The sequence below is a fragment of the Capsicum annuum genome, chromosome 2 (assembly GCF_002878395.1).
Source record: "Capsicum annuum cultivar UCD-10X-F1 chromosome 2, UCD10Xv1.1, whole genome shotgun sequence".
Lineage (NCBI taxonomy): Eukaryota > Viridiplantae > Streptophyta > Magnoliopsida > Solanales > Solanaceae > Capsicum > Capsicum annuum.
The window spans coordinates 151,539,972-151,559,550 of record NC_061112.1 but is presented as its reverse complement, the minus strand read 5'-3'; the positions used below and the strand labels follow the sequence as shown (position 1 = coordinate 151,559,550).

At 36.5% G+C, this 19,579-nt stretch overlaps 2 protein-coding genes across 6 annotated transcripts; both read left to right on the top strand.

Moving 5' to 3' along the window:
- The first annotated feature begins 1,349 nt into the window (after window positions 1-1,349).
- LOC107860608 (GPI ethanolamine phosphate transferase 1) lies at window positions 1,350-10,526 on the top strand. The gene is made up of 18 exons (XM_016706016.2): window positions 1,350-1,852; window positions 1,995-2,186; window positions 2,278-2,433; window positions 2,544-2,837; window positions 3,111-3,328; window positions 3,433-3,507; window positions 3,647-3,713; window positions 4,119-4,441; window positions 5,372-5,605; window positions 5,706-5,893; window positions 5,981-6,122; window positions 6,216-6,324; window positions 7,538-7,640; window positions 7,732-7,900; window positions 8,819-8,917; window positions 9,053-9,111; window positions 9,680-9,785; window positions 10,001-10,526. Exons 1-18 carry the CDS (start codon window positions 1,606-1,608, stop codon window positions 10,163-10,165), a joined length of 2,946 nt encoding a protein of 981 aa, XP_016561502.1. The 5' UTR covers window positions 1,350-1,605; the 3' UTR covers window positions 10,166-10,526.
- Window positions 10,527-11,048: 522 nt separating this feature from the next.
- Window positions 11,049-14,579, top strand: LOC107860607 (mediator of RNA polymerase II transcription subunit 4). Of its 5 annotated transcripts, none has more exons than XM_047407569.1 (4): window positions 11,154-11,341; window positions 11,641-11,761; window positions 12,045-13,400; window positions 14,253-14,579. In XM_047407569.1, the coding sequence occupies exon 3, from the start codon at window positions 12,068-12,070 to the stop codon at window positions 13,271-13,273; it is 1,206 nt and encodes a 401-aa protein (XP_047263525.1). In that variant the 5' UTR covers window positions 11,154-11,341; window positions 11,641-11,761; window positions 12,045-12,067; the 3' UTR covers window positions 13,274-13,400; window positions 14,253-14,579. The 5 variants fall into 5 exon arrangements, with proteins under 5 accessions (XP_016561498.1, XP_016561496.1, XP_047263525.1 ...); XM_016706013.2 differs by having other exon boundaries at window positions 11,156-11,341; window positions 11,641-11,772; XM_016706010.2 differs by lacking the exon at window positions 11,641-11,761 and having other exon boundaries at window positions 11,053-11,341.
- Window positions 14,580-19,579: the final 5,000 nt, after the last annotated feature.

Here is a 19,579-nt window from a genome sequence, read left to right as displayed (position 1 = left end):
CAGCTTCTGCCACTTGGCGATTTTTTGCCAGTTAATCAAGTGCTTTATGTAATGCAACTATCGAAAAAGACAAGAAGAATTTGCTCTATTTCTAATGCCATCGACTCCATTGATTATAAACAAATAGTAAAGGGCATGCATTTTCATATAAATAGCTTGTTTGAAAACCTTGAGACATGCAGATTTCGAACAGCAACCTTAATTTCCTCCAAATCGACAAAGATGGCTCTTCAAAGGTTTGTTTTTGTAGCAGCAATTATGCTTGTCTTCATGGCTAATTTAGCTGTAAGAGCACAAGAAGTAGGAGCACCAACCCCTACACCAGGGGGCCCTTCAGACAACTCTAATGCATCACCAAATGTGCTCGTCTCGACTCAGCAAATGTTGCTTGGTTTTCTGAGCCTTGGTTTGTCCATGTTTCTTCTTGTCCTCAAACAGAGAGTTTGAAACTTTGATTTTCGATCGTACAATGTTTCATGATTCCCAAGTTATGGGTGTTGCAGTGTGACCTGTGGCTGTTTTCTTGTTGTCAGTTAAGATGCATGTGTATTTGTATCAGTATTCAATTTCCGTTGTCATGGAAGCCATTGTCAATTTGCATTTATCTTCTGTCTATGCATACAAATATATATCGTCGACTGTTATTTAAATAGTGTAACCAAGTGATGTTCGATTTGCAGAATTTGATTTTTTTTTATTTTTTACTTTTTAATCCATTAATGATTAAAGTTTATTGATCAAATTATAAATGAATAAAACTCTCCCATGAACATTTAGCACTCTTTTCACACCAGAAAAGTTTGGATAAAAGTACCTCCAACAAATTCTATTAAAACTCAAAAGATTGTCAACGAAGGACTCATGGGCATGAATTCAAGCCTTTATAAGTTCAAAATGAAGGAACAATTTCTGAACTAATACTTCTCCGTGGTTGAATTAGGAATATTTTTATTCAAAAGGATATTTTACTATTATCAATTCTATTTTCGCATTAATTAAAGTAGTAATCTTGCGTAGTGTTTTACAAATGTGGCTAAAAACTCGTAGCATGAAACTGACGGTCCCATCTAATTCCGTTTCATAATAAGTTAATTGTTAAATTTTGACACACATGTTAAGAAAAAAAAAAGTAAAGATATAAATTTATCACATTTTTTCATTTTTACCCTCTTTTTAAAAAGTAAAGACACGATATATCACTCCCAATACACATTTTCCAACATTTACTTTGAATTGTGAATCATTTCTTATTTTGAAACACTGTGAAACTGAGCGAGTATTTGAGTTATGAAAATGACTGCAAAAACTCAAAATAAAGATTTATAGAAAATTGCCATTGTTCTTCAAAAGTTGAATCTTTCTTTTTTCTTAAAAATAAATACTAATAAAAAGGGTCGTCTTCGAATAATAAACTATACCATATATAGCCGCAAGATGAGCCTATAACTGTTCACAGAATTAGTCAAAATCACTACACTAATAACTCGAAATTTGGGTTTAACAGAGTTGTTTAATAGTAGCAATTAGTAACTAATCTGAATTACACCTGAACCGCTACAGATCAAGAATTGGAAAACGTAGTAGTGATTAGTAGATGCACAGGTCATGAGGATCGATGGGATCTTGGGAGTCGGAGAAAAAAATGGTCGGAGATCCACCATTAATACTGCTCGGAATAAGCAAAAATGGCTAAGCAGAAAAGAAAAATGGCTGGTGGTTCTTGGTGTAATACTTCATGCAGTTTACATGCTCAGTATCTTCGACATTTACTTCAAAACTCCTATTGTTCATGGAATGGAACCTGTCCCACCTCGTTTTGCTGCCCCAGCTAAACGTCTCGTTCTACTGGTTGGTGCGTTGTACTTTGCACACAACCTGCTCGATGATTTGCCGCAATGAATATTTTCAATATTCAGCTCATGTTTATGTTTTCTTGCATTTAACTGGCCACTGGGTGATGAGTTAATTTATTGTTAATTTTTTTTTAATTGTAGCGGATGGCTTACGGGCTGATAAGTTTTACGAGCCGGACTCGGAGGGAGGTTATAGAGCTCCATTTTTGAGGAGCATTATTAGGAAAAAAGGTAGATGGGGAGTATCACATGCTCGTCCTCCAACAGAATCTAGGCCAGGACATGTTGCTATAATTGCTGGATTCTATGAAGATCCTAGTGCTGTTACTAAAGGTAAGGCTTTTATATATTTCTTGAGCAGGTGCAGTTACTAGTTTAGGCAACTACCTGGCGCTGAACCTCAACAAGCTGAATGATTTTGCAGGTTGGAAGGCAAATCCGGTTGAGTTCGATTCAGTATTTAATCAAAGCCGGCATATATTTTCCTATGGTAGCCCAGATATTGTTCCTATATTCTGTGGTGCCTTGCCACATAGCACTTGGAATTCGTATCCACATGAATTTGAGGATTTCGCAACTGGTGCGCTATAGTTTTTTAAGTATCTGTTTTGGTTAACACTATTTCATTTCTGTTCTTGTTTGCCATTTTACCAAATACCAATTTATCAATTTGATAGTGTTTACATGCAGATGCTTCATTTTTGGATGAGTGGTCATTCGATCAATTCCAGAACCTCTTGAATAGTTCCACTAAAGACCCAAAATTGAAGCAGCTACTCGAACAAGACAAGCTTGTTGTTTTTCTGCACCTGCTTGGCTGTGATTCCAATGGTCATGCACACAAGCCGTTTTCGTCCATCTATCTAAATAATGTTAAAGTGGTTGACAAGATAGCGGAAAAGGTTTACAATCTTATGCAGGACTACTACAAAGACAATCAGACTGCATATATATTTACAGCAGATCATGGAATGAGCGACAAAGGTTTGAATTGATGCTCAAATTGTTTTTCCGTTCCCCAATGAGTATAAATAGACATTTGACCAAAACACAGCATAGAAAACAGTCTATATATCTGATCATTTGACATGTACACTAAGCACACTAGTTGAACTGTTTCCCACGATAGAAATTCTTTTCAAATTCCCAGCAAGTGATGCTTGTCTTTAATTACCTGGATCTTTTACCTTGTTTATTTTATGATTTAGCAACGATAGTGCAATGTAGCATATTGATTCATAGCAATTTCTGGTACAGGGAGTCATGGAGATGGACACCCAACAAACACAGATACACCTCTTGTGGTATGGGGAGCAGGCGTCGGGGACCCCTTGCCAATTTCCCGCAGTGATCATCATGAAAATACTGCCCGCTTTATTGATGACCATCTGCATGATACAGAAACACCCACAGAATGGGGCCTCAGTGGCATGACGAGGTTTGATGTTAATCAAGCTGACATAGCACCGCTGATGGTTGATTACCTTGTCCTCTTCTGAAAGTCTTATCTTTGAAATGCCTTTCTATCGTATCAACTTCTTCTAAAGTCTGACTCTGATATGATCTCTAAAAATTGCAGTCCACTCTTCTTGGTCTGCCATGTCCTGTCAACTCGGTTGGCAATCTGCCTCTTCAGTACATGAATCTGAATAAGGTAGCTGCATTACTATAAGTTCCCTGTCTATTTTGCACGGTACGAGGTACACTGTGTGGTGAATTGGTAGAGATATACTGGTTTGCTGGTTCTTTGTATTGAGATCGAAGGCAGGTTTTACAATCACTTTTATGTCCAGGCAGAAGAAGTTGAAGCTGTGCTAGCCAATACGAAGCAAATCCTCAATCAGTTCCTTCAAAAGTCACGTATCCTTCCCCATAACTCAGAATGTTTTTCACTATAATCTCCTTCTGCCTCACTCATCTTATATGTGTATATTCCTGATGTTCTTTTTGTTGCGATTCACACCTTTCATAGTTTTAAATGTCAGTTAATATAGAACCTTATCAAGAGAAAATGTCGGTCAAAATAGAAGTAATTGGTAGAACAATTTTCATGTAAGTAGAACATATATTAAAATTAGGACAAGTTACGAATTTTTAGACCAGTAGAGGGGGAAAGGTGATAAAATTAAGTTTAGACTATCATGCCTAACTGCTTCATTAATGTAACTGGGGCTTGTCCTGTTTTCACCTTTTAAAGAACTAAGAAGAACAGTCTTGATTTTTCTTTTTCTTTTTCCTTTTTGAGCATCCTTGACAAACATATAGAGTTAAAGCAGTCGACCTCGTTATACATCAAGCCTTTCAAACCCTTGGCTAGTTATTCATCACTATTGCGTCAAATCGAGCATCTGATTTCTCTCAAAGAGTATGAAACTGCAATGAAATTATCTGAACAGCTTAGGAGCTTGGCACTACAAGGACTTCACTATTTCCAGACATATGATTGGTTGATGCTGATGACTGTCATTACTCTCGGCTATGTTGGTTGGATGATCTATGTGATACTCCATGTCTTGCAATCTTATACATCCCTGCCTGCAACTATTTTTCGCAAGGAGCAAGTGCCTAATCCAATAAGTACCGTAAAGGTACCTGTTTTTCTCTATATGCGTGTGTATGTGTTGGTTAGAGGAGGATTGCAAAAGGAAGGTTCAAAAGAAATTATCTGTCTGTTTGATGTTGAGAGCATATACATGAGTAGGAAAAAGGGAGGAAATTGAACATATAAATGCTTTTATGCGTGAAAAGTATTCTAGTTGTGCAAGTTCAAGTAGTTTTCTCAATGCAAACTGAAACCAAATAAAAGTATCTTGACTGTTGATATATGGTTTTAAATCGAAGTGGATTTATACAAAGGGTTGTCCAGTTGCTGCCTCTTCGAGATAGAGTACATCTAATGACATATATTAAAATGCCAAAATTACACGTTCCTATATCGTAAAAGAAAATCTAATTCCTAATGCTGGAAAGTTCAGAGTTGAGACTGTAATCACTTTATCTATGAATTGTAAGTGAGAGGAGGAGGTTTTCCAACAAAACTTTAGAAAGCTAGACTTATTAGGGGAAGAAATTTAAATCTAAGGGCTAAGTGGGAGTAATGATACCAAGCTCCTTTGGATATTATTCCTCTTGTTTTTTTTCCTTTCCACCCCAAAAGTTTCTTGTTTCTGATCTTTCTAAAATGTTTCGTGACAATTGCATCCAGTTTGGGGACCACATTTGCGTGTATATTGTCTCTATTCTGCTTGATCAACTAGGCTATTGAATCAAGTGCTCATCCGGGATTTTTCATAAGGGAAAACCTTAAAAACTTATATTATCACGGTCCTATATTGACATTCGTTCTTTATCCTTATTATATTATTTTAGCATTTAGAAATTGATGTTATTAGAACATTTATCTTCCTCCCACACACAAAGAAAAATGGATATTTTGGATACTCATTCGCAAGGCGATACTAGAAAGAATTGTTATCTGACCAATTGATTCCCCAGTTCTTGTTCTTTTCCTATGGCAGGTACATCTTTTAGGAGGGCTGTTAATGGGAATAGCATGCACTCTTCTGTTGGTTGAAAAATCTCCTCCCCTTTATCACGCTTATGTCGTGATGACAATGTTTCTGTGGACGCAAATATTTAGTGAGTATCAATTTCTCAAGGCATTGTGCAGATATTTGTGCGGGAGAGCTAATGATTACTATCTTAAACTCATTGCAAGTGGTGTTTTTCCCGTGATCATTCTTGAGCTTCTGGTGGGGCTCTATTCCTAATCTATGTATGTTCCTGTAGGCAGCAGTGGATTTGTTCTTGAGCGCCTGGATTCTTTAATCACTGTGTGTGGTTACCTTACAGGTGAAGAGCTTCACAGATAGAAAACTCTATACGTGGTGTTTCTTAACTACAGGGGTTGCCGTTCCTTTTTATCTGTATAGATCATTACCTATGAGATCTGGAATACCAATCTTTGTATGGCTGGCATGTTGGATTTTGTCGATTTTTACTCTCATGCCCCCTCAAATTCCAGAAAATACCCTGCTTGTGTAAGTAACTTCTTATTGAGTATCTTAACTTGCAGATCCACTTGTAGTAGGTCTATTGAATTCAATGTACTGAACTTCTGTATGTAGGGTTGCTGGGGCGGTGATGATTATCACAATTGGCGTAGTTCTTCGATATGTGGAACTTCGTGCTAAAGATAACAGATACTGGCTTAGTCTCGTTGCACAAAACTCGAGGAAACTCAAGTTCCCCTTCCTCTTTCACTTGCAGGTAAGCAATGTCATTTCTGAGCGATGTTGTGTATGTCATTTTAAAACTTATACTAAGAGATTTTGGAATTCTTTTTTTCTTCGTTTGGAGTAGATCCTTTTGGTTGGCGTAGCATCTCTGATGGTTTGGCTTTCAACTACTCATAGAACAGAGAAACGGGAATTGTTAGTCCTCCATCAGCTGGTGAATTGGTTCATTGCTGGTATTCTTTTTTGCTTTTATCCGTGTGCTAGTGTAGCTCAGTCTTAGAATTGTTCTCTGATGTTCTATGAACACAATTAATGCAACCTTTACACCCATTTTTCCTTCAATTGTTTGTTTTTTTAACGCAATGGGATGTTAAACAGTGAATGTGAGATTTTACATTTCCTTTATAATTGTTCTAAATAAAGGCATGCTGTCCAAACTTACATTTGCCCTCTCAGACAGATGCTCCCTATGGTACTGGACTCTTCACCAGTATTAGTGCCCCATGATAAATGTGTAGACATGGATATGGCATTAATTCAAACAAGAGTCTATGTAATGTAGGTTGCATCCTGTCATACAACAGCTACACTCAGTTCCAAACAATTTGGGATCAACTATAAGAATCCTCGCTGACTATTCCCCATTCATGTTCATCTCAGACCAAGATTTTACAAAATTTAAAATAAATAAAAATAACAAAAAATTTTGTATATTTTCTACTGGCGTAAAATCTCTACCAGGGCTAAAAGACACTTAGAAAGCACAAGACCTAAAGTAAACATGATAACATGACCAGAATTAATTCTGAACTAATTGGTATCACCAATATAGATCATTTTCTTCCATCATACCTTTCTTTAGATTCCAAAGAGATTGTAATATTTCCATGACAACTCCCTTCCACGTGATTTTAGGAATAATTACTAGGCTGCGTCCTGTCATAAAGAACAGTCTGATATGCAACAAGGAGATACATTACCATACACGTGATTTTAGGAATAATTACTAGGCTGCGTCCTGTCATAAAGAAATAATATCTTTGGTAGACAACTACTAGTGTATGGTAATGTATCTCCTTGTTGCATATCAGACTGTCCTTTGTTACAGTAACATTCGTTTTTCAGGCTCTTTTGGTTCATTTTGTTGATAAACTATTATGAAGCTTTTCCTGATTTGTTTTTCCGTATAACTATTCGTTTCACCTTTTACTGTTCTTCAGCCTGATCAAAGTTTCATGTATTTTGTTTTCTTTGTAATCTTGTTTCTTTTATTATCTAGTGGTGTGTTACCACTACCTCTCTACTTCATCAGAGGTAGTGCTATGGACTGCATACACTTTACCCTCCCCAGACCCCACTTTGTGGGAATACACTGGCTATGTTGTTGTTGTTTTCTTTGTAACCATTTCAACAACCCTGTATTTATCATTTGACTTGTTTCTTTAGGCTTCTCGATGATACTCCCACTCTTTTCGGCTACTGGTCTCTTGTCCAGGCTGACTTCCATTTTCCTTGGCGTTGCACCTCCCTTCCTGCTTCTATCAATCGGGTAACTCCATCATTTTTTTCTTAGGCTAGGAGCAGATTCAATTTTTATAACATTATGAGTCAGAATTTGAAAGCATCTGAATCTCCTGCAGCTATGAAGCAGTCTTCTATGGTGCTCTCAGTCTTGCACTCATAGCATGGATACTGGCGGAAAATGCTTATCTCCATATAAACAAGTTCAGATCATCAACTCCAGTCAAATCCATGGAGGATGATAATAGATGCCTTGAGTTAAGCGATATGAGGATCCCATTAACCTTTGTAAGTTTTACGTTCTGCTTTTCTAATGATGTTGTAGTTTTGGGAAAAAGATAGACACTGACATCATTTTTAGCGTTGTTAATTTAACACTTTAAGGGGGTACACATCAAGCTCTGTTGTCTTTGCAAATATCCAGATAGTTTTGTTGAAGCTTCCCTGGCTACTGTACATCTTCCTTGCTTCCATGCGTGCATTAGTTCCTTATCTATTCAGTACAGTTTATTGATAATTAGATCATAATCACATGCTACACATAGTTAATTGTGTAGCCAGGAAAGAAAAATGCTTCACAATTTCAGTCAAAACTTTTTAATTAAATTTTGAGATAAGCATCCAGTACCCCCCTCCCCCCAAAAGAAAAAAAAAAAATTGTACCCCCTCGGAACTATGACCAAAGTTGCTACGACATACTCCAACTTCATAGGGGCCTGAACTCAGTTTTAGCGTATTTTTGTCACCCTTTTGTGCTGACATGACACCTTTATTACATAAAATGGGACCCACGTCAGCTATAAAGGTTGACAAAAGATGCCACGTCAGTTAAAAAGGTTGACAAAAATATGCTAAAATTTAGTTGGGGGGTAAGAGGACCCCGTGAAGTTGGAGTGTATCGTAGCAAATTTGGTCATAGTTCAGGAGGGTAGTCGCTGCTTTACTCTTAAATTTTTGTTTAAAAATTCAGAACACCTGCAGCATATTGCTTTTAAGGTAAATTATTTTTGTCACTCGTCTTAGAATTTGTGAAGTTTAGTCCTAAAATTGTTCTGATCGGGGCCAAAGTTGCCTTTGAAAATAAAACCTAGAAAAACTATGGGTCAGAGTGAGTAAAAATTGTTGACGGTGATTCCAAATTGTGCACGTCTGCTTCTGAACCAAATATTTTTCTTAAATTGCTGATGCAATTTCTGCTTTTTTTAGATGGTCTTTTTCAATATTGCCTTCTTTGGAACTGGTAATTTTGCAAGTATAGCAAGCTTTGAGATCTCCTCCGTCTATCGGTTCATAACTATTTTCAGTGTAAGTGGAACTGAACCTCCTTTGTTATGAATCCCTTACCCTCCCCAGACCCCACTTGGTGGGAATATACTGAGTATGTTCTTCTTGTTGTATATGCTGATATACTGATATATGAGACTTTCCTGTCCTTTGCAGCCTTTTCTGATGGCAGCGTTGCTTATTTTCAAGTTGTTGATACCATTCATACTTGTCATGTAAGTACAACTTGCAAATTTTCCGTACTAACTGTTTCAATGAAAAAGCACTGTAATTCAAAGATTGTGGTGGAAATCTTACCCAGGAGTCTACTAGGGCTATTACTCCACTCTTAAAAGTTATTAAGTGCATTCCCTGTTTTAAAATAAGTGTTAGCTAATACTATATGGTAAGCTAATACATACTCTAAGATAGCTTCCCTATCTTCATTCTGGTGCCAATGAAAACCGTCATTATATCTACGTACACTTACATTCATATGTCCTCTGATAATGATTTGTTGGTCATTTGGGATCCATTGGAACAAGGTAAACTTATCCTCCCGTAATTTAGCTTTAGCATATCTTGTCTAGCCTTATTTGTAGAGCACAAGAACTACCTGATCGTCACTGAGAACAAAGGGCATGAAAGGAACCTGTATTTGTACATGAGTAGGAGCCTTTAGAATTTTCGGACCAAGAGAAATTTGTGTTGATGCAAGTAGAAGTATGTTGGAATTCTTGGTCTTGCTGGGACTAGTTGTGCACCATGGATGACTTTTATTTTGTTGTTGGGCATTAACTGCAGATGTGCGTTTAGTGCAATCACTAAATTGGTGCAAGTTCCGTTGTTGGGATGCTATTTTTTGGTTATCTTGTGCTCCGACGTAATGACAATCCATTTCTTCTTCCTGGTAAGTAGTCGTCTTATTCCTCCTATGCTGTAATTCTCATATGCTTTTCCACTTATGGTCCATCCAATGTATTTTGCTTGAAAAATGTAAGATTCCCAGTACCAATCTAGTCTTCTCTATCATAATCTCTAACAATTTCGTGATTTTTGACTGATTTATCTCCACCTGGGGATCATTATTAGGATCTATCTTACTTGTTTTTTGATTGGTAACAGGTCCGAAATAAAGGAAGCTGGATGGAAATTGGAAACAGCATTAGTCATTTCGGAATTATGAGTGCTCAAGTTGTGTTTGTCCTCATGCTTTTTGCTGTTACAAATGTATTCACGAAAGACATCCAAGTTAGATCAGATCAGCAGTTTTCTCGTAAAAAAAAGTGATTCGTTTGATGCTTCTTCGTTCTTTTCAAGATCCCACGTATCTGGGTGGCAATTTTGCTGGAGTAACAATTAGTTCACACGAATCGTTGTATTATTGGGCTAGGCCATATAAAGTAAAGTAAATCATTCTTTTTGATGTCCCATATCTTTGGGTGGAAGCTTACAGTTCTTACGAAAGCTGAGTGGATAGTTGTATCGAATGTATTGATGATGAGATGATTAATTCCACTTGTACTAAAACTGAGTGGATAGTTTTTCCGGGGCCAATTCTATCGTATTACCGTTGAAGTTTAGTAAGTACTACATTTCTTTTAAATTCGATTAATGATAATGATTGATAGCATCTATTTCTTTGATCAAATACTTCTCAAGACTACGGGGCGTTATGGTTACTCCAAAGCAAGTTACATTACATCTTCTAATTCAACCATCATTTTACTTTTCATGCCAAACAAAAATGATACCTTCATGCAACAATATTTTGTATCAGTGTTTCACATTCAAATATGTTATTTCGAACCGACTAGTGTTCTATTTTCACTTTTCACATATTTTTCTCATAATAATACCAAGTAGTGTATATTTACACGTCCAGAGTTGAGATTGAAGTTTCGACATTGAGCACAAATGCTCTGGGAATTTAATCAAATAGGAAAAAAAAAAAAAAAAGGAAAGTGAATTACTCTCAATAACTGTATAATTTATGTACATGGGTTAAAAATAAAAGTCTATTCGAGGCTATTTGTGTAAATATCTATATATTGGTAATGGGTTAAGTTGGGCCTAACCCGCTCCAAGTTGACCCATATCATTGCCCAAATCAGCCCGTCCTTCAGATCGGGATTTTCAATTAAAAAGGACAAACAAGTTGTCCAATTAAGTGAAAGTCATCCAAATTTTTTAAATTGGGTGGAAGGGTTAAAAGTTTTTTGAGTTTTTTATTTTTTTCAATTCAACAACTTATTTCAGTTATAGAACAATTTTGATAGTTATTCGATAACTAGGTGTAGTTATCGAACAACTAGTTGTTCCACAATTGAGAGAAGTTGAGGGACAAGTTTGTAGGACCACTTATTTTTTTTAATTGGAAACTTGGAAGGCCTTCTGGCTTATTTTTCTCCTTCCAGATCTCTCTCTCTCTGAAGCTTTTTTCTCGGTTTTCTTCAGCAAACGCAGGTATACTCTCTATATGTTTCCACTTCGAAAAATCTGGAGATTTTTTTATGTCATCATGTAACATTGTTGATTATTTTGGTCCTTTTTTTTCTTTTAATATCTCCATTTTTTGGGCTTACTATAGTTTTATTAAAGATATATAGGTTTCACTTATAAATTTTATTTGTTTTTTGGAGCAAATTAGCAAGACCAGTTTCCATTTTGCTGTTGTTTCTGATTACTGCTAGTTAATGATCTCCAATTGGTTTATTGTATCCTTTCTGATTTTCCTTTACATCGTCCTAAAACCTCCGTTTCAGGCTAATTGAATCATTTTTTATATTTGCTATATAAACAATTTTGCATGTCCGAGGGTCTATTGGAAACAACTTCTCTACCGTCACAAAGCAGGTGTGGAAACAACTTCTCTACCGTCACAAGGCAGGTGTAAGGTTTGCGTACACACTTTTTTCGTCCGACTCAGACCCCACTTGTGGGATTACACTTGGTTTGTTGTTGTTGTAAACAATTTTGCATGTTCAATGTGTAACCTAAATGCTTGACTTTTGGAAGTCTTATGTCCTCTTTCATATGTGAGTCTGCTTATCCCTCTCTTAACTCTCTCGGGTTAGAGGGCGATAAGATGCTGTTTTTTTTTGTAGTTAAGAAACATTGTGTTTCATTGCTAAAGTTGTTTGTTGACCATGTTTTTTATCTCTTCTAGTTTTTCAACCGCGGTCTTTGAAGATGTTACAGAATGTTCAACACCAGCTTTTGCAATCGCCGGCCAGGCTAGGCCTGCCAACTCCCAGTTCACCTTCTCTACAAAGCACAACTCCTCCTCCTAAGTTCTCCTCACAAGTGTCGCAACCTCTTCAACCCAATCAACAGGCAAATGTCTTAACTACCACTACCACCTCATCGACGCTCCTTCCTCTTCTCCCACCTCTCCCTAGAGCTCAGTCTCTTCTCGTTCAAATGTCATCTCTTACTTCGAGGCTCTTTGAAGTCTCACCTAACCGGTCCCATTGGCTTAGTGCTTTTCGTGGTTCTTTCCCTTCATTTCTGCCTTCTGCAGCACCATTTCCACAAGATTCCTTCCCATCATCCTCAAAAGAAATCCTTTCTGTGTTTACTTCTCTTCAGACACAGCTGTTTGAAGCAGTTGCCGAACTACAAGAAATTCTTGATCTTCAAGATGAGAAGCAAAAAATCGCCCGTGAAATTAGGTCAAATGATTCTGTAATTCTTGCCTTCGCCAACAAACTCAAAGGAGCTGAGCGCGTTCTTGACAATCTTGTTGATGATTACTCTGATTATCGTCGTCCCAAACGGGCCAAGTTGGAAAATGATACCGAAGAATCTTCAGTAACAACTGTGGCAACTCAGTTGAAATTATCTGACATATTGTCATATGCTCGTAGGATAAGTTACACTACTTTTGCACCACCTGAATTTGGTGGTGGACAAGCTCCTCTTCGGGGAGCACTCCCACCAGCTCCACAGGATGAGCAAATGCGTGCATCTCAATTATATAATTTTGCTGATCTTGATGTTGGTTTACCTAAAACAGATGAAGGCAAAGAGAATATTTTGGAGCGACTCATTGAGCCTCTGGCAGAAAGTAACCCACTTGCCAATCTTTCAGCAATTCAGGGCCTTGTCCCTCCAAATATTGTAGTTCCATCTGGTTGGAAACCTGGCATGCCTGTTGAGTTACCCACTGATCTCCCACTTCCTCCACCTGGGTGGAAACCTGGCGATCCAATTGCTCTTCCTCCAGTGGATTCTCGTCCACTTCAAAAGGTCGAGGAGGCACCAGCACGACCAGTACCTCCTCCAGGACTTTCAAGAATGCCCGAACCAATACAAGTTCGACATGTGCAGCTTGATATTGATGATGATAGTAGCGATTATAGTTCTGATGAGGCCAGCTCTGATAGTGAAGATTGATGTGGTTAGCTGTTTTGAGTAGCTAATAAAAGTTCAGCATCTGCAGCTTGATATTACTTCTCCAGTTCTCCTTGCAGTTTCTCTTCTTGCCTCACTATTGGATGAATTCCCTTCTTTGAAACAACAGGTACCCCTGCTCTCTTCTGTTTGCATAATTGGGGGCCATTTTAGTTCGAATTTCATGTTCTTCAGCTTTCTCTACCGTATCCATTGTTTAGGTTCGTTGTGAGTTTCTATATGCCTGTTGAACATGATATCTCCAAGAAATAAAGAGAGATCCTATGTCGACAAACTCTTCCCGTGAACTATGTACCATATTCGTCCCAACCATGTTTTCGAAGAGTCTATCAAACAGTGAAAAATGAAACATGTTTCTTTGTCTATACTACTTAACCTATAAGATCATTCTGTTACTTTGAGTTTATATTTGAAGACAAAAGAAAGGTAATGCATCTCCAACATTGACTCTATCGGAGTTGACAAGAAGTCAAGAACCCAAGGATGTGGCCTTGTAGCCACTGAAATGGGATGAAAACTATGACGTCTCATGTTCAAATCTCAATGGGGAAAAAATCTATCAGACTTAGCAGATAGTGAACTTAAAATTCAATAGGACCAGTAGGGATTTCTTTTTGTGATGCCTTTATTTTGATGTGTTAATTCAGGATTTAGGGAGCCTGGGGCCAAGTTTGTTTTAGTCATATTGGTAACAATTTGTGCAGTCAGCTTGTGACTGCAATTGGGCAGTTGGACTCCCATCTTCCTTATACTTTATGGATGCTTGACGACATTTTCCAAAAGGTCAATAAGCACCACCATGCTTCACTTTTGGTTCGCTGCTCTTGGTGGCAATGGTTTCCAACAAGTCGTATCAGAATGTTAAATATGGAATTCATGCTGTTTTCTCGAACTAATATCCAGTCAACAGATAATCAACCTAATAGCGCTTTCACTGATTCTGTTTCTCTTGTATTTACAGCCATGCACAGTATCAGAATTCTGAGTGTAGCATTATGGGACTTCACAGCTGAGCGATTCCAGAGTGGATCACCTTTAAGCAGGGATGAGTCTACAGCTACAATATATTGGAACTGATGGACAGGTTAAACTAGCTAATTTTATGTTCAGTTAGACCAAACCATCAATTTTGAAGTGTGTATGCTAAGGCTTATAGTCCCTTCCCTTGTACTGATCCTTTATGTAATTAAACAGTCATTTAGACTTATACTTAATTCTTGCTACCAATTAAGATAATTAGACTACGTAGTGAGTTCTCATAATAAATGTGTTGCATGTACTTGAGTAATGATTTTGATTTTGGAGCTAATCAAAACTCTCTAAAGAAATAATTTGACTTCTTGTTGACAACTATTAATATAGCTTACCTTACCATATGGTATCCCTGCTGCAGTATGCAGTGTGCTTGTACTTGGAGGGAAAAGCATGCCACAGTTTCACTCTCCTTTACCTAAGTTTGTTAGAAATACCCCTGCTACATGCAATATACAATAATGTACTTGCATCTCAGCAAGTGATACTATTGGCATTTGGTGTGGTAAAAAAGAAGGGGACTAAAACAGAAAGGAATCTGAAAGGAAAATATATATTTTGAGTCAAGGACAATGTAACAAACAAGAGGTGTCAGGAGAAAGCTGATTTACGGTACTGCATTATTTATTTATTGGTTTACACGACCAAATAATTTTTGCTCCGATTTATATATGTATCGGAAAATGATGAAATATACTTATATTTAACTGTGAATTTAATGATTATTACATATTAATTTGAGATTGCTATAAATTTATAAAATTTCAAATTTTGGATCAAAGGTAAGTTGTCAATAAGAGAAAACGCGCATGAGCTGTTAGATAAATGTCTCTCACTGCGAAAATGGACGTTTCTTTCTCTCAGGGGACACGGGACCAGCCTTTTTATTTCCCTATCGTCCTATCCCCAACACCCTTGTTTGTTCGTCTTAATTTACGTGATACTTATATTTTTAGTCCATCTTTAGAGGAATGGTATGTTGTTTTATTTTAATAATAATAATTTCAATTTAAACTTATCGTTTATCCTTAGATGAGATGATTTTTAGTAACAGAAATTTCTCTGAGTTGTATTTTATACTTTGTGTCTAGTCAATCATCTGTACAGAAATTGAAATAGGGAGTTTCAGTTTCCTCTCCTTTTTGTCCTTTAAATTTAAGCAAGTGCAACATTAGTAGATTAAGATCTATGACAATTAAGAAACAGAAGAAAGAAGGTTCAATAATAAGGACATTTAAATAGGCTATGATTCTGTGAATGAGTTGAGCTTGTTAGCCGAATTGATCTGTAATGACAATAATAGAGTAGCACCATTCCTTTTCGGCTGTTCATTACTCCCTTCATTTTCAGTAGACTGAAAATTTATGTCCAATACAAAAGAAAAAAAAAAAAAAAGAGCTAATTTATTATTTATATTTATATTATCCTTGTTATTATGTTCTAGCCGCTTTATCTCTGAGATGGTGGTCAAGTTTGCATATAATCTATGTTTTTCAAACCTCATTTTGTGAATTGTATTGAACATATTATTGTTGTTGTGTTATTAAGGGTTAATTATTTTCAAGGCAGCCTGAATGAATGAGATGACTTATAATAATTATAGGTGATATACTCCCTCCGTTTATTTTTATTTCTCATATTTTGACTTAGCACACCCATTAAGAAAAATAATTAATAACATAACTATTTTACTAAAGTATATTAATTTGGAGAAAAGATAATTAATGTTAAGGGTAAAACAGGAAAAAAGAAATTATCAAAATTAGTGATAAGTAAAACAAACGAGAAAGATATCAAAATTATCATTTTTTTTATTACTTGTGAAAAAATATCTCAATGGACGTAGGAGTACTAATGTACGAAACCAAGAGCCACTAATTCGGTGATATAATTGCGCTTTTACTTATGGATCCTACACCTAACTTTCATTGAAATGACAATAGGGGGCCTAACTTAACAAGGGGAGGAGAATACAAAGTTACGTTTTTCATTTTTCATAATTTGAATTCGTTGTCAGAAAAAATAATCCTACTATTGCAGAATCCTATTCATTTGAAATATGAAATATCTAGTTAAAGTGAAAGATTTTGATCACTACCACTATCGTAATTGATAGTGGAGGAACCACTTAATCCGAGAAATATCGATTGATATTCGTCGTTCATTGAAAAATTATAGTATAATTTTGATGGATAAGCAAAACTCTTTTTGTTGAATGTTAATGTGACAGCAAACCAAGCTTGCTACTCCCCACCCCCAAAACAGAATAAATAAATAATTGTATGAAACTTTGAAGAATGATTAGAAAGCTCAATAATAAAAGTGGAGAAAAACATAACTAATCATGTGATTAAGGGCACAGCGTAACATACGCCGTCGAATCCGTCCTTAATTTCTCCTATGTGTATACTCTGTCCCTTATTTGTCCGAAAAAGAAAATTAATTTCATGTTCTTTTCATCAAAATTCTGAAATATAGTACAACTCGAAAGTCACAAATCACATGTTCAAAAACTTTAGTTAGAGCTTACGTCCTTGTAACGACGCGTGTCCCCACCCTTACGCTAAACCCTAAAATGGTTAAAAAAATTTTTACTCTCGTTGTACTTGTGTCCTTTCTAAAATATGAAAAAAATATATATTTCTTACATTTGTAATTTGTTTTTATGGGCATATTAAGAGAAAAACATTTTTTTTATGTTTTATTTTTAATATTAGCTACTTATTTATCAAAAGCTAGACTAAACATCAATTAATATAAATATTATAATAAATTACTCATATCCATCATTATTTTCCAAAGAACATGCAAAATCCAAACTGTAATAAATAAGTAAAAATAAAGAGAAGTATTTGACATTCTTTTTAGCTTTTTTTTTATAGGTGTGGTTTGATTGTGTTAACTTTATCATTCTTGAGAACTGACTATAGTTATAAATTATAACAGGAATAAATTATCTCTTCAAATTCATAATGAATAAATAAAATAAAATATTATTTTAATATAAAATTCAAGTAAAAATTAGTCGGGGGTTTATCGGAAACAGCCTCTCTACTTCGTCGGAGGTAGCGGTATTGACTATGTACATTTTACCCTCTTCGAATCTCACAGTGTGGGAATATACTGGGTTGTTGTTGTTGTAGTCAAGTAAAAATTTTTAGTAACAATCTGTGAAATTACCATTCCAAAAACAACTCAATTACAGACAAAGAGCCTCTAGTGTTTGCTCTCCTTCCGACTGAAGTGATCAAACATCCAGACCTTAGCAAAAAAAAAAATCACTCTAGTTACAAAGTTTTCCTATCAAAATCTGACATCTACCAGCTCTCTTTGTGTGTTTTAGCATGGACAATCGCTCACACAACTCTCTTCGTATCTGAACTAATTTTTGATCCACTTGTACATTCTGTTGCCTAAATATTTTGCTATTTCTGGCTTGCCAAGTATAATATATCAAAGCCTCCCAAGTTGCAGCCACTATTTCCTTCTTAAATTTGCTTCATTTTCTTCTGTTAATCCATTTGAGGGTAGATGTCACATCTCCACAGTGAATATTTATCCCCAACCAATTACTCAGCTTGTTCCTTAATTCAGTAGTCCACTCACATTTAGCAAACAAATATTGTTGCGTTTCCTCCGGATCACCAGTGAATAAATAACACTTGGGGTCGTCTATAGGAATATCCAGCTTGGTAAGCCTGGCTTTTGTTAGTAGCCTACCTTGGTGTGCTAACCAGATAATCACCCTTTGTTTAGGAATTGTGATTGAGCTCCAAATCAAATAAGCTTCAGCCAGTTTATTCATCCTGCCCAGTAGAGCATTATAGCTCTTAGTAACTGAGTAGGCACCTGTAGCAGTGAGTGCATATTTCCCTCCTTGATACCAGTTTACCATTTGTTCCTTCAGAGCATGTAGCTTTTTCCAGTACCAGCTGCAATCACCTGATGGAACATGGTTCCAAATATTTTCCTCCTCTTTCATATAAACACCACTCACCCATTTTACCCATAATATATCTTCTTTCCTAGCAAGTTGCCTCAACAACTTACCTACTGAGGCTATATTCCAGTCGTTGCATCCTTTGATGTTTAGCCTACCGAACTTCTCTGGTACACACACTTTCTTCCAGGTTACTAGAGCTAGTTTTCTCTTTCCTTCGATAGCTCCCCAGAGAAAATCTTTACATAACCTGTTTACCTCTTTCAAAAAGCTTTGTGGCAATATGAATACAACACCCTAGTAGTTGTATATAGAAAATAGTACTGCCATGATTATTTGCAATCTTCCTGCATAGAATAGGTGCTTTGCATATGCTACATGAATCCTGCTAGTAATTTTTTCCACCAAATGCTGACAATCCATCTTATTCCATTTTCTAGAAGTAAGTGGAAGCCCCAAATATTTGATAGGCAATTCTCCTAGATTAAAACCCGTGATGTTCAGTATCTGTTGCTTGACCTGATCCTCCACCTCGGCTATAAAAATGCTGGACTTATCCTGATTTGCTACCAGCCCTGTGACACTGCTGAAATGAGTCAGCGCTTCCATAACTCTCTTCACTGAGCTTACATTCCCTTTGTAAAAGATCATAAGATCATCTGCAAATACTAAATGAGTAAGCTTGGATGCTTTACACATGGGGTGAAATTGAAAGTCAGGTAGGGAACTTATTCTGTTAAGTGTTCTAGTCAAACATTCCATCGCAATCACAAACAGAAGGGGGGAGATGGGATCTCCTTGTCTAAGCCCCTTTTTTCCCTTCAAAATAACCATGTCCTGCTTCATTTACTTTTATTGAGAACTTCGTAGTAGTTACACAGGTCATTACCAACCTTGTAAAAGGCTCGGGGAAACCAAAACCTCTTAGAGCTTCTTCAATAAACTCCCAACTAATCATGTCATACGTTTTCCTAAGATCAATTTTCATAAGGCATCTCTCTGATGTCTTCCTGTTATAATGCCTCAATATGTCATGGCACATAAGTACATTATGGATTATTGACCCTCCTTCTACAAATGCCTCTTGGTTGTCGCAATCAGACTTGGTAGTATCTTCTTCAGCTTCATACAAAGTAGCTTCGACATACACTTATATATAACATTACAACAGGATATTGGCCTGTACTGAGTAGCATTGTCAGGTATTGCAGTCTTTGGTGTGAGAGATATCATAGTAGCATTCACTTGCTTTAGCAGCTTTCTGTTCTCCATAAATTGCAGGATAGCTTGAGTAACATCTTCTCCTACCACACTCC